At 37.9% G+C, this 14,862-nt stretch overlaps 1 protein-coding gene across 5 annotated transcripts in view; it reads left to right on the top strand.

Annotated features, from left to right (window-relative positions):
- Positions 1 to 12,843, top strand: part of SCAF11 (SR-related CTD associated factor 11) — a 47,279-nt gene extending 34,436 nt beyond the window's left edge. For all 5 annotated transcript variants that reach the window (XM_062583879.1, XM_062583861.1, XM_062583871.1 and 2 more), the window contains 5 exons: positions 1,606 to 4,107; positions 5,971 to 6,314; positions 8,825 to 9,043; positions 9,469 to 9,588; positions 9,919 to 12,843. In XM_062583879.1, the coding sequence (XP_062439863.1) occupies positions 1,606 to 4,107; positions 5,971 to 6,314; positions 8,825 to 9,043; positions 9,469 to 9,588; positions 9,919 to 10,047 (3,314 nt within the window). In that variant the 3' untranslated portion in view covers positions 10,048 to 12,843. The remainder of the gene's footprint in view (positions 1 to 1,605; positions 4,108 to 5,970; positions 6,315 to 8,824; positions 9,044 to 9,468; positions 9,589 to 9,918) is intronic.
- The last annotated feature ends 2,019 nt before the right edge of the window (positions 12,844 to 14,862 follow it).

Raw genomic sequence — 14,862 nt, 5'->3', positions numbered from 1 at the left:
GAAACCGGATGCATTATTTCCAAAATTGGAATATAGAAGATAAGCCAGCCACTCCAAAACTGGCATAACTACTCTTCATTTGAAGATTAAAATACCAAGTAACTAAATTCAATTTCTAAATTCAATACTGTTTCTTTAACCTTACAACTTTTCTCTTGTTTAAGGATAAATGGCTGTTTGATCCATCAAAAATAGCTTGACATACTTCAGTGGCACACTGTGCAGTGTAAAGGTCATCAAGATTGAGTCTTAGAACATTGTTGTATGCTGATACTGAATACTATACTTTTCATACTGATACTAAGCTTTTAAGTGATTTTCAATTTTCACTTGAAGACTTCTTATTGATAAAGAGCATGCAGGAAATGAGAAGGTGCAGAGTCTTCAAATTTCCTAGCAAAACTAGTGGACTTTGGATGTCAAGATGTCTTGACATCTTGAGGATTTTGGCCACACTCAGTGAGCAGAGTGTTCCTTTCTTTCCTCATTCATTCAGCTGAGGAGAGGAAGGACATGTGCACACACGAAATAAATAAATAAATAAATGTAGACACCAAGTTCATGATGCTTTTCAAAGTGTGTGCAGACTTTGAAACAAATCAGTGGATATCTCATATTATATTTAGTTCTAAAGTCAGGACTAAATTTATTTACTTAATTTGTGTGTTTTTTTTTTTTTTTTTTTTTTTAGTTATCATTAATCTTAAACTCCTGAGCTGTGTCATCTGTGTTCCCTTTGCAGTGACTATAACCTTTGACTTTTCTACAGTGACTTCTATGGCACCACTGCAAAATGTTTGAGACACCTGTCAGCTACATTGTGGATAATATGAAATAAATGTAATACAGTATCAACAGAAGAACTCTTGTACTGCTTTGTACAGCTTGCTTTCATTCTTAATACAGCTTTAGTGTTTTAACTTGCCATGAGCTGCCACAGATGTTAGTGATCTTTCGGTCGGTCAGTCAGTCAGATGCTGCAGGTACCCAGGGAGCGTTGCAGCAGAGTTTAAGTCCAGCTTGCCGTGGAGTACACAAGGTCTTGTTCATAACCTGCAAGTGAGCTTGCACTATCTGAAAAAGATTTTCTGAGGAGGAACAGTGTCATGGGTACTTCTGATCAACTGCTTTCCATAATCCACTGGTGGCCATTTAGAATTTTCTCTTTCTACAGTATTGAGCTTTACTGCCAACTTCACTCTGCCAACAGGCCTTAGGTTTAGAATGACAGAACTGCTGTATGCTAACAATGCCATGTGGTTAATTTGTTACTTCTCTGGTGGCTTAATTTCTGACTTTAATTAGCAATATCAAGGCTTCTCTCAGTTCATTGTGAATACCATTACTGTCTATGTAGCAATGTTGGTGCTGCTTCTAAAATACACGTTTAGATAGCTAGCATATCACTTCTTTAATCTGATTCTATTCTTTAAAGAAAAAATATATATGAAACAAAATGTGATTTGGCTACTTAAGCTGTGGCAGCATTTCTTACTAAATCTCAATGTATTGTTCGAGGGTATCTGTTACACCAGAGAACCTCATTTTACATTAACTGTATTAGCATAAATGTTATCAGACTTTAACATATTCTACTTGTGTTAGACTCTTTAGGCAAAGGATATGCTGTTGCATGTACCCAAGAAGGAGAAGAGAAAAAGCAAGCTTCTGGTTCATCTGGCACTAGGGGAACTAGAAAGAAGTCTGTTAATACTACTCCTAGAAGAAGATCTGCACGGAACAACAAAAATGAGACTCTTGGTCAGTCTCGGAGTTCACCTCGATCAAGCAATTCTGGGTGCAGTGCCCCTGCTGGCAGTAACACATCTCTGAATAAATCATCTTCAGAATCAGAGAAGGCTCTTCCAAAACGAAAGTCTAAAAGAATAGTTAAACAACAAACACCTCTGGTTAAAAAGAAACTGAGAAGTTCTGCACGTTCTGAAAAATATTCCAGTGATTCAGTGGAAGATGATGAAGTTGCTGAGTCTGAAGCGCTTCTGGTGTTAGATAAAGACCACCAGTCAGATAATGAAAGCAATAGTAAAAGCCTTCTGCACAGAAATAATGTGGAAACAGAGTCTGCTAATGGGTTGGAAAGCTGTAGCGAACATGCAGAAATTGAGGAAACCACAGGAAAATGTGACGAAGATGGAGATACTCCAGGAAATTCAGATGCAGCTTTGTCTGTCCAAGAACCTCCAATATTAAGTTTAGAGGGAGAAAGTCTTGAATTTGAAATAAAAGATGTTACCGAAAAGAATGTAGATATTAAGAATCAGGACATCTGTGAAGACACTCTTGAACAAATGGAAGCAATAACTGTTCCCAGAGATGAATTACTTGAGCATATGAAAACACAGGGAAAAGAACAGACATTGTCTAGTCCTCAGAATGAATTATTGGTGAATGCTGAAACTTTGACAAAAATAGATCAACCGATAGTTAGTCCAAAAAATGAATTATTGGAATATCCAGATTCTTCGGAGAAAAACTGCCTATTAGAGAGCCCTGAAAGAAAATTGCATGTGCTTCCAGAAGCCATAGAAATAGATGATTCTGAGACTAAAGAAAGGACAGTAGTAGACTGTGTAAGTACAGATATTCAAAACTTAAAATCTGTCCAAGACAAAGCAGATACATTAAACAGTATTACTTCTGACAGTATATCAGAACAATCCTTAAAAGAGAAGGCTATGCCGGAAAGGGAAGAGGATAGATCTTCAGAGTCACGCAAAATAAATACTGAACATAAGCATTTTGGTGAAGATAACAATGAAATGATACCAATGGATTGTGACTCATTTTGCAGTGACCAGAATGAACCTCAAATTGAACAGTTACCACCAGTTGATGGTATACATCAAGGAGAGGTGAAATCATGGGAGAATGATGCTGGAAACTCTGCATCACTTTCAGGACTCTCTGATGAAAAAGATGAAACAATTCCTGAAGAGAAAGAGTGTCAGTCGGAATGTAAAAAAGATAAAAAGACTCGATCTAGAAGGTCTAGATTTCACTCTCCATCAACAACTTGGTCTCCCAGGAGAGAGGGTAGAAAATCCCAATCACCATCTCCTAAAAGGGAGATAACCAAAGATGTGAGCTCTCAATCACCCAAGCAGGAAACTGTTAGGGAGGGAAGGAAATCCTCATCTCAGTCTCCAAAGAGAGAGATATTCAAAGATGAGAAAAAAACACTATCTCGATCTCCCAAAAGAGAAATTGTCAGGGAAAACAGAAGATCATCTTCTCGGTCAAGAGCTAAGGATTCTTCTCCAAGGCAAAAATCTAGGTCTCGGAGCAGTGATAGAGATTGTCAAAGAAGAGATCGTGACAGAGAAAGAAGAAATAGGAGATGGTCTAGGTCACGGTCTAGGTCAAGATCACGATCTAGAACAAGAAGTAAAGGTGCTTCATCTGTTAGGAATGAGAGGGATGGTCATTCACCTCGATGGAAAGAGAAGTGGGCAAATGACAGTTGGAGAAGTCCCAGAGGAAATGATCGATATAAAAGGAATGATCAAGAAAAACAAAATGAAAATCTCAAAGAGAAGGACAGCACAGAAAAACATAATGATGATCAGTGTTCTTCAGACAAACACAGAAATGATTGTCCAGACTGGGTAATGGAAAGGATAAACTCTGTTCCTGAAGTTAGGAATAGAGAGCGAGATAAACCACATTGGGAAGATTATCGGTATGATAATTCAGGACATTCTTGGAATAAAAACTTCAGTTCTGGTTGGATTTCAAATCGAGGAAGAGGTGGGCGCGGGAGAGGTGGACGTGGAAGAGGTGGCTTCGTGTATGGAGACCAGAGTGAAAATCACTGGCAAAATAGAAAACCCCTCTCAGGGAACTCAAATGGTTCTGCGAACGAAACTTCAAGGTTCCCAGAACATCAGCCTTACAGACGTAAGAATGAACAAGATTATTCTTTTGATACTCCTGCTGATAGATCTGGGTGGACATCTGCATCCAGTTGGGCTGTAAGAAAGACTTTACCAGCAGATGTGCAGAATTATTATTCAAGAAGAGGACGAAATTCATCAAGCCCACAATCTGGATGGGGAATGAGACAAGAAGAAGAGACATCTGAGCAAGGTATTCATAGTTTTGATTTAGTTACAGCTGCAATAGCTAAGTAAAATGATAGTCACATTGTCCCATCTTGAGTTTTAGTTCTTAAAAATAACTTGGGTAAATACATTGACTTTTTATGATATGTTAGAGGTGAGGTTTTGTGGGTTTTGGGTTTTTTTGGCCGAGTTTTTGGTGGCTTTTTTCAAGAAGATGACTGTATGTTTTTGCTTAAAGTCACAAGTTTTATGTCATAATTTACTGTGCATCTGAAGAGCACTGCTGAAATAAATAGATCAGGTCAAAGAGAAAGTATATCCTCTTCATGGTTACTTTTATACTCTGCTCAACTTTTTTTAAAAGGGTAGGTTTTTTTTCAAGGAAACTTACCGTTGTCTGTGAAGACTTGGACTGTAGAATCTAGAGATGATAAATCATTAAGTTGACTTCTATCTTATTTTTAAATAAGCATTTTCCTCAAATGCTTAATGAAAAAAGATTTATCAAAACCCTTAGTTTTACTGTACTTTAGCATAAAAATTCTCTAAAGCCCCAATGGAAGTGTAATATTTTTGTATATTTTCTATTTACAAGCTAAGTTCCCTGATTGGAATAAAGTTTTTGGTAGAAAGTGACTTAACTCCAGATGAGACTGATTCTGAAGAACTAAGAACTTGCCCACAGGTTATTAATGCTTTTGAAATAAATGGCATATGTGAATTATAAATCAAAAGAACTATAAAATCCAGTTCTGAAGAAGAGCACTCTTATACTTTCCCATTGTATCTTTGTTTAATCTTCTATTTTTGTTTTCATCTTATGTTAGCAATTTTCTTCCTCTGTTCAGAGATGCATCAGTGGCTTCTCAGTTTTGAGGCAACTTTGACAACCCTCAATTTGCTATAGGCAACATATATCAAACCTTTAATTGGAAGGCCCATTTGTGTGATTCACAGGATTCATGTCACATAGTTTGGGAACAATTGCACTATTTATTTTTGAAACCTGAATTTGGGGTGAGAATAATACAATGTTCACAAACCTGGGTAGAACTTGTTGGGTTGGCATCTTTAAAAGTGATTTAGAGTAAAGCATAAGGAATTGAATCCTGATCCTTTTCAATTAGGCAACAGAATTCCTCATAGAAGGAATTCTAAGGGAAGAGAAATGCATCTGAACTATAATCCTTCAGCTGTTTCTCACAACTTGTTTCTGAACTTTCGGAGGACTTGCTGCTCGTATGTGAATGTGACTTGTGTGTGACTTCTTAGCTTCTGTTGAAGATAATACGAGACTAAAGTCAATTCTTAAAAAGAACTCTTAGCATGACGCTTCTTTTGATTCTAGGCTTTATCTACTGTGGCAGTAAAGTGTGGTGGGTTTCAATTTGGTTTTGAACAAATTTTTCTAATATTGAAGATATGTGAAATTGGTTGAGGACGATTATTATTCAGTGAGGGTATATATCAGAGTGTTTTTATAGTTACCAGAAATGGCTGTAGTGACAGCGTGTAAAGCGGGCAAAGGGGAGCAGTGTGGTGAAATGTGATAACATACTGTGATAACTGAAGTTACACAACTGCAGAGGTTGGATAAGTTATGTTTTCCTGCTCTTTGGATGAAATTTACTGTTTCAGAGTGATGTAATGGATTGTTAGCTATGCTATGGGACACGTAGAAAAAATGGAAATTCAGAAGGCATGCTTCCATAGTAACTGAGCTTCTTTAAACTCAGAAACTAGCATTTGGCCCCCATGGCTTGTCTGATGGTGAGTACTTCATAATAATGTAATACAGTACACCTCATGAAGAGTTTGGACATCGGGTTCCACTTGCGCTTTATAAAACATACTTTTTACTTCATACTGTCTGTTTTTCTTTTGATAGATCCAAACCTCAAAGACCAAGGCAACCAGCAAAGTGATGGTTCTCAGTTACCAATGAATATGATGCAGCAACAAATGAATGTAATGCCACAAGTGAATGCACAGCACCAGCCTATGAATATCTTTCCGTATCCAGTGGGTGTCCATCCTCCTATGATGAATATGCAACGCAGTCCTTTCAACATCCATCCTCCAATGCCTTTGCATCTCCAAACCGGAGTACCTCTCATACAGGTAGCTGCTCCCACAAATCTGTCTCAGGGATTACCTCCACCTCCACCTCCACCCCCACCATCTCAGCAAGTCAACTATGTTGCTTCACAACAAGATGGAAAACAGCTGCAGGTATGCTTTATCAGAAACTATGGCAAGAACAATATTAAAGTAATATATTAGTTATGGATTAATAAAAGGTTTCTTGTATTTAATAGTGTATACTTGATTAAATTTATATTTAAAAGTTTCTCTTTTTCTCTTTAACTGTCCTCTCTCTATTTCCCCCGTATGCAACAGAAATGTTCATGAGGATGTGGGTTGGTTTGAGTTTGTAGGTTTTTAATATTAATAGATAATGCCATAACTGAGTATCTGTAGTAATAAGATGTTCCAAATGATAATGGACCACTAAAAATTTTCTTCAGTATTGTCAATAAACTTTCTTCTTCAGTTCTGGAAATAAGAAACATTACAGTTTTTTTCCCCTTCAAAATCTGATTCTAAGCTCTAGGAAATACTTCAATCCTTGTTCAGCGGGGTGTAGTAAGTGGACTTTGACCTCTTATTGGAATTCTCTTCTTTTGGGATATAGCATCAGAGGAAAAAGATATATATATTTCAAGTGCTGTGTTGCACCAGTTTATTCTGCAGTTTCATTCTCTAGCAGTCACTGTCTCGGCATGTTGTCATTCCCCCTCCTAACCCCGTGACCTCTCCCCGTGCAATTCCTATCATTTAATCTTTTCAGTCTCTTTGATAATTTCCAAGTTATTTCTTTGGTATATTTTGGTATTACTTCCGCCTTCATGCCCAATTCTCATGTGTTCACATCCTTTTTGGATCTAAACTTCCTTTCTGCAGTTTCCAAAAGACTACTGTGCTCAGGGCAGGTCAGACCATCTGTTTGTGCCTTCCAAGACAGCTTAAAACAGCCTCTGTGTACGTGAGCATCTCCTGTAGCCAGCTGTTTATACTAAGAGCTTTTATATCAGGGAAAGGAATATTAACAGCTTTCAGTAGGATATATGGTCTTCCAAGGAAACTTAAAACTGCATCTGTGGTGTATAGAGGGTTCTTATGGGTTCAGTTGAGATTTCTGCTTTTTTTACTGTTGTAGGCCACTAACTCTAATGTAAAATGCTTCTACTAGCATTGAAGGTTGAAAAAGAGATGTTTTAGAACAGTGACTTCTAAACCTCTCTTTTTCTGTGCTGTCTTTAAAAATTTTGCAAATTGATTAATGACCTACATTCTGTCCACTTTCGATTGCTATTAATCATTCGTATTCATCAAATTAAAAGGAGTTAAGTCCTGTGGGAAACACTGAGTGGGATTAGAGGCCATATGAAATACTTTAAGTACTATGCAAAATAAAATAGGTACTATTTGAACTAACAAGCCAGAAGATTACTGGTTGATTTGACTTACGCCTGTTTGTGATAAACTTTTCACAATTGGAAATTCAGAATGTTTAATCTCTAAAATGTAAGAAATCAGAATGCGTGCTGTAAACCTGTATATAATTTAATTATCTAGTGTAATAATAAATATGCTACAAAGATTTAGTGTGTTGCTACAGAATAGAAGTATTTGTTAACAAAGCCTCTGTTACATTTGGCTCTTCTTGTGGAACAGTGTCCATGCACCTGAATGCTCTTGGGAGTTACTGTTCCTTTTTACTTTTCATTGAACAAGTCCTTGTTGGTAGCATGTAAAAATACTGAGTACTGTAGGATTCTGACCTACCTTTTCCTGCTCAAGGAAGACAAAGAGATAGCACTGGCTAGCATTAGCATACTGATTATAACAGTTCAATATTGTTGTCCTTTCCAAAGAGCTTTAATTCCTACTTTGTTATTTCCCGTATGGATAAATAAACACCTGCAAAAAATAATGGTGGTTACTTGCGCAGAAAAAAAGGACATTTAGGGTAGCCTACCAAACGCAGTGCTTGTAACATGTTGAGGGGTGGGGGGATGCATTTTTGGCTTTTGCTAAAACTGACCTTAGTCTGAGTTGTTGTGAGCTACTTCATTTCTCAGTTCCGAAGTATCAACGGTGTCTATAGTGTCCTTAGACTATGTCTGGGAATGTACTGAAAATGACCTTTCCTTAAGAACAGATCCTGGTGCTCAATTTGCATTTCACCCCCAGTTTACTCAAAGTTGAAGGCATGTTTACATTTGGCATTCACTTGCAACTTCAAGCTGATTTTTTTAAAAAAGAAAAAAAAGAAAATAAACCTTTTCAGAGAAACACTGTTATGATCCATGAATGCAAATGTGTATTAAGCTATTTTTGTGTGCATGTTTTGGTGCTGGTAACATCATCTGTGCCTGTTTGCAGGATCCTACTTGAGAGTTGTGCATCACTGGGAGCTTCCTCAGAACCAGAATCTAGAAACCACAACAATGACATACAGGATACATTGCTTTTCAAACTTTATTTTTTCCTTTTGATTAGATCTGATATTATATGCACGTTTTCTATAAAAATGGACCAGGTGGAAAGTAGCTGATGAACCCAAACATGTAGTACTGATGTCCTGAAATTTGTTCTGGAACTGTCTGAAACTTCCAGAAAGATTTATTGACATATTGAAGGATAATGTATTAACTACTGATAACTCTTTAAAACAGGGAATTCCAAGTGCTCCTCATGTGTGTAATAATATGAGTGCTCCAGCCTTGTCTGCTCCAACAGCAGCCCTGGGAAATGTGGGAACAGTTCAGGGACCAAGTTCTGGTAATGCAACGCCATCAAATCACGTCAAAAGCTCTAATGCTCCTGTGAAATTGGGAGAAAACAAAGCAAGTGTAACAGTGGAAGCCAGCGCAGATAGCTCAAAGAAGGACCAGGCAAGTTTGAAGTTCAGAGTAATATTATATAATTGTCATGCTAAGAGAGCAAATTATGAATACTTTTATGTGCAATATATTCACTACCATTATTTTCATCATATTGCAGTACTTCGGGGGAGGTTATAGGACATAAACTAGTAAATTGACTTTTTAAAAAGTCATCCTCTTAGAGCAGCACTATTTACGAATACTACTTTAATTGCTGTGGGACCATACTCTGTTTTAGTTTAAACTGAAACATACAGTTCTCATTAATGTTGAAAATTTGAGTGACCTGAACATGTTTTCCCAGTTGTTTAGAGTAATTTTTTTATCTGTAAAGTTTTAATTTATGATTGAAACGAATTTTAAATCATTACTTTCACATTAAAAAGATGAGTATGCATGCATCTGAAAATAACATAACTCTGTTCTTTTTTCAGAAATTGTTGATTCAAGAAAAAGCAGCACAAGAGGTTAAACTGGCTATTAAACCTTTCTACCAAAATAAAGACATCACTAAGGAGGAGTATAAAGAAATTGTACGGAAAGCTGTAGATAAAGTAAGTTGATATATTAATAAAATCTGATATGTATACATTTCAACTGAGGTAGGGTTGAGGGGAGTTGTGTCTGTTCTTAGGACAACTGGTAGTTGCTGGAAGGGTGAACAAAAGCATCTATCAGAACTTTTTTAGCTCCTCAGAATGCTAACTGATTTATTGTTTGAAAGGGTGGAATGGAGCTGAGCAGTTAGGAAGTATTCAGAGTTTCCTGGCTTACTCTGCTGGCCATGGAGAAGCTTGTGGTTGGGAGAGTAGGTATGTGATGTTAAACAGTGGAAAATCAAAATGTTTCAAACACATTTTATTTTTTATTTAATACTGTTGTAGGTTTGTCATAGCAAGAGTGGAGAAGTTAATTCCGCAAAAGTGGCAAACCTAGTGAAAGCATATGTAGACAAATATAAACATTCACGGAAGAAGAATCCAGAAGAGGCAGTTTCCTGTGAAAGAAAATAGATCATGTTTTCAGTTTTTAATTTTATCCTATCTACAAAGTGCAATTTCAACATGAACAGTTAACTGAAAATTGTACATGACTGATTTGAATCTGGTTTTGATAAAATTATTTTTCAATGTAGTATATAATCTTTTGTTCTAAAGAAATACAGATCTACAGTACAACTTCTTTGTTCCTTTTTAAAAACAGATGTCTAAAAAAGTAAAAGGTGTAAAGGAGGGTTGTTAGGATTGTACGATTGTGTGGATACTTAGATGTACAGCATTTTGACTTGAATAATGGAGTGCATTAAATTAGAAACTTCTATCTGAGTACATTGGTTTTGGAACAGGTATGTACAGTACATTTAATCAGTCAGATTAAATTTTTCTTTTGATTTCTCCCTAATTATAGCAAAGATAATGTATTGCCTTGACAAATATTTCTACTGTTAACTGGACAGACTGAATGCAGGGGTCACTGTGTATATATATTAAAAAAAAAAGCACATAGAGTTGTCTGAACAGAAGAACTGTTTAGATTTTTTTTAAAAAAAATCATAAACAGTAAGATTCAGTGCCCAGAATTATGGGCACTGCACATCTGTTGTAACACCAAATAAAAGTTATGCTGCTTGTTTTTGTTTGTGATGTTTTTCAATTTGTTCCAAGCTAGTGGGATGAACTTGATTAATTTCTATGTATCAAAAGCCCCCAGTCACAACGCACTGACCGCCTCAGTTCATGTCTATTCCTGCCCGTAGCTATTGAAGTGACATAGGCAGTTAGTATGCTGTAGAGTTGGATGTTCCTGAAAAATAAGCACTAGTTTCTTTGTATCTTCAAAGAAGGTGAAGAAAGGTGGAATTTGCGATTGTCTCCCTGTTGATCGGAGACTGCTAGTTGTGCCAGCCTGATCTGCGTAGTATGTTTCCGAGTCCGTTACGGCCTGTAGCCCAGATCACCAGTTGAAAGTACAGTCTCAAGTCAAATGCAGCTTTTAGACTTCCCGGAGTATGTTTCTGTACAGGTACCAAAATCATTTTAAAAGCAGATGTGGGTTCATTAAATATGCTAGAAGAGTGCTTACACCTGATGTCAAACCGGTGTTACTGAGATAGCAAAAGATAGGTTTGCTGGAGCACAGAACGTTACTAGCTCCGTTCGGAAAAAGCCAGCCTGGGATCCCTTCAGATTTGTGTTACAAGAGCAGTGCAGTATAGAAGGAACCTTAGTTCCCTTATTCTGTAAGACAGCACTACTAAAATTTCAGCATTCCCCCTTCGGTCCTGCTGTGTGGTAGCAACCTTTGGTGTTGGCTCAAGGTCTGGGTTCTGCTCCAGTCAAAAGCACGAACGCACCATTTTGGCAGAAAGTATCTGTCGCGGTTTTTTGAGAACACAGCTCGTAGTAGTAGCCAGTCGTTTCCCAAGTTAACTTCTCTTGGCATAAAAACAGTATTGCCCTACAAAGAACTTCTGCAGCCTGAGGATGAAATAAGGGATATATACCCATGTGCACACACATGATAAATATATATGTATAGATATATATGTGTAAAAATGTGATGTCACAACAGTTGATCACTTGGTTTTAACTATAACTTTCTACAGACTTAATGAAGCATTTGACTCTCTATATTTATTTTTGTGTACCTAAATAATACTATGTAAATTAGAAACCAATATAATACATTTTCTACAGTCAAACCAGGTTTTAGGGGGTTTGTTTCTTTTTCAAAATACTCAGTTTTACACTGTGGTAGCAATTTGTATGATCTCTTGAACAATTTTAAGCTAAAATTGGTTAGCACTTTTTGAAAAATGTAGCAAATTGCTATGTCGATCCTGGTTGATCACGCCATGCGTACTTATTACATTTTTTTTGTCTCTGAATTTTTGGATTTTAATGACTTTTTATAGCTTTTTATTCTATACAGTTGAGCCTTGCTATAAAACATCTTTCAGGAGCCAGATAAACTTTCTTTTAAAAGGAGAGGTGGAAATTGGGCGGGAAGGAGCAACACAGGATTTAAACTGGGAGCAGGAAGGGTCATTAATTTCTTCGTTTTGCAGTTCTTGGCTGGAAGAAAAGATGTCACTTGCTGCCACATTGTTGGGGCAGTGACTATAGTGATGCTCTACTGTATTTCAGATCCTGATGAAGAATATGATAGACTAGAATGTGATCAGTAACTTTTTATTTTTTGCAATTAAATACTTAAGAATTTATCAGAAAATATGCAGTTCATTACAATTACGATATTGAATTTAAAAAATGCATTGCCTTAATACATAGACTCTCCTCCTATTTTTCCAGAAAAGTAGCAAAGTCTGTGTTGACCATCTGAGAAAGCATGTGCTTTAACCTTCTAGTCATGTTTTTGTTAAGATAGTATTAAAGCTGTATGTCTATTTATTGAATCTCTTTGTATTAAAACTCCAAACATGCACTAGTGCAGATGACAAAATGATGGGAAATGCTGAGCCCAGTTGACAGATGTAGGGTATCAGTAATTCTTTTGCTCTAAATTGTCTTAAGGGGGGAGGGGGGAGAAATATATGCAACTGTATACCTTCTGTGAACTTATGCAAATTACAAGGGTTTTCCTTGCACTCCTCCCACTGTTTCACTGTGCATGCTGCTTTTGAATGTCTCATCCTAAAGATGTGTCTTAGGAGCACAGTGGCTGTCCAAAGTCAGTAATACGGTGTTTGTAGTGTAAGGCTGGAGTGCTGTCTACTGAAAAAATATTTTAAAATTAGTTTTATGTAGTGCTTAACATTTTCTAATAAATTCTTTTGACTAAGCTGTAAATAGTCTGTGTTTGGTCTTAAATGATACTGGCTCAAGTGGTTTAATTCAAAAGCGGTGTTCTAAAATTGCTACTCCTACTTCTATACATACTGTTTTACTTTGTCTGGACTCCCCTTCCTAATTGCATCCTATTTGTAGTCTGTTAGAATTGTATTGTGTTTCTGCAAGTATCAAGCTGATTAAAAAGAAAAGAAGAAGAAAAGGGGATGGGGTGGGGAGAAGAAGCTTCCTGTGCTGCTACTGGTGCTTGTAAAACTTGGCGGCCCAAGCAGGGACAGGACTCAAACCAACAAGGTCCTGTGCTATGTCTTGGAAGTGCCAGAGGCACTGATCTGAACAGTAGCCTTAGCAGGTCATGGGGAATTTTGAAAACATCCTGCTTAAATGGGAGCTTCATTTTTATGCATCACTTGACTTTCTAGAACTACCCCCATCTTAAACTCACAAGGCACCTCCCTGGGCACCTGTGCAGCATCTGTGGGAGCCTGCTCTGACTGGGGTGGAGTTCCCTGGCTCTGCGTGTGCTGTTGCAGCTGCATCAGGCTGGCTCTGGTGGCCTGCATGGTGGTAAAGTGCAGTCTTATGATGCTGCTGCTGCTCTGACACTACTCACTTGGGAAATGCAAACTTTGGTGTCTCGCTTTGCTTTGTACTGAAAGTGTCCTGCTAGATGGGCCTGGGGGCTGCAGGGTGGAGATGGAGGTCAAGAACCAAGGGGCTGGGGGAGGATGTTCATTTGGGAGCGGGAGACTTGGAGAATGTGTCGGGCTGTTGAAGATGACGCTCATTGGAAGGAAGAATGGGTAGGTAAAGGCAACAGCTGGAATATTTTGGTTGTGTCAAAGCATTTACTGCATCTGTAATGGAGCAGTAAAGTTGTATTAGTGAAGTTAACCACTGCTGTGCTTGCTTTTTACTGTTTGAGTCCACAAGAAGTGTTTTTGCTCATCATGAGTATTTAAATTAAGTAGATGAAGACAGTTCATCAGATCACTGGACGATGTGCTGAAGGACATAATTTGAACCTGCAGTTTTTTGTTCTGGGGTTTTTTTTTTTTCCTTAGAAATGAATTTTTAATTTATTTCAATATTGTAAGCTAGTCTTACTTCCACATAACCTCCTTGGACCCATGGCCCTTTCAGGGATATTAAAAGCAAAATTTAGCATTTCTACTGTTGCAAAGAGCTTTCATAACTATAATTAACAAAACATAAACTCTAACAAACATTGTGAACTATAAATATTTTCTGTTTCTTAATTGTGTAGTGAGACCTAGGGGAGGTTCCCTGGATTGGTTGTATGCTGGCCCTTCGTTGTTCCCACACTGTAAGGGTTAGCTGGAGCTTTCCAGCAGTTGAGTGAGAAAATCCTGGAGTGAGTCTGTCAGCACGCAGTTGTCTCAACAAAGCAACACCACCCCGTTTACACATGAGAAGTTACCCAGAACTCAGAAATGAGCGAGTCCTTCATTCACCCTCATCCATAAGTAAGTGTCAACAGGATTTCCATAGCTGTGAATAAAGGAATTAAAGATTTACCATGTAGTACTGAGTACTGTACCTCAAAAATACAGTTTATTTGAAAAGGTGGTGTACTGCTGTCCTAAAACAACTGCCTGTTTGGCTCTGTAGCTGTAGCAGACTTAAGCAAGGTGCAAGTCACCCTTCAAGTGTCACTTTTACAGCTGTGAGCCCTTAAAAAGAGGCTAGTGCTTTGCCAACTGCCGTATCATGGTATAGGAGTGGGGACTGTCAAGCTCATGTTCCTGCCTGTGCCCGCTTGCTGCCAAGGGACCCACGCAGGCGCCCAGGTTGGGTCCTGCACCAGCCACTTCTCACAGGTGTCACCAAGACTTTACTGCATCCTGGGCACAAGGCTGTGCTGCCCAGCAGCACAGCACTGGGTGGATAGCAAAGGCCAGGTGTTGCCACTGAGAAAACACGGGTGCTTGAACTACAACTCAGTAGCTTAACTGCTGCCTTGCCTTAATTAGCTACTAGTTTATTAAGAGAGTGCAA

This window comes from Rhea pennata, chromosome 1 (assembly GCF_028389875.1).
Source record: "Rhea pennata isolate bPtePen1 chromosome 1, bPtePen1.pri, whole genome shotgun sequence".
Taxonomy (NCBI): Eukaryota; Metazoa; Chordata; class Aves; order Rheiformes; family Rheidae; genus Rhea; species Rhea pennata.
Note: the sequence above shows the minus strand (reverse complement) of the source record. Positions and strands in the feature narration are given on the sequence as shown.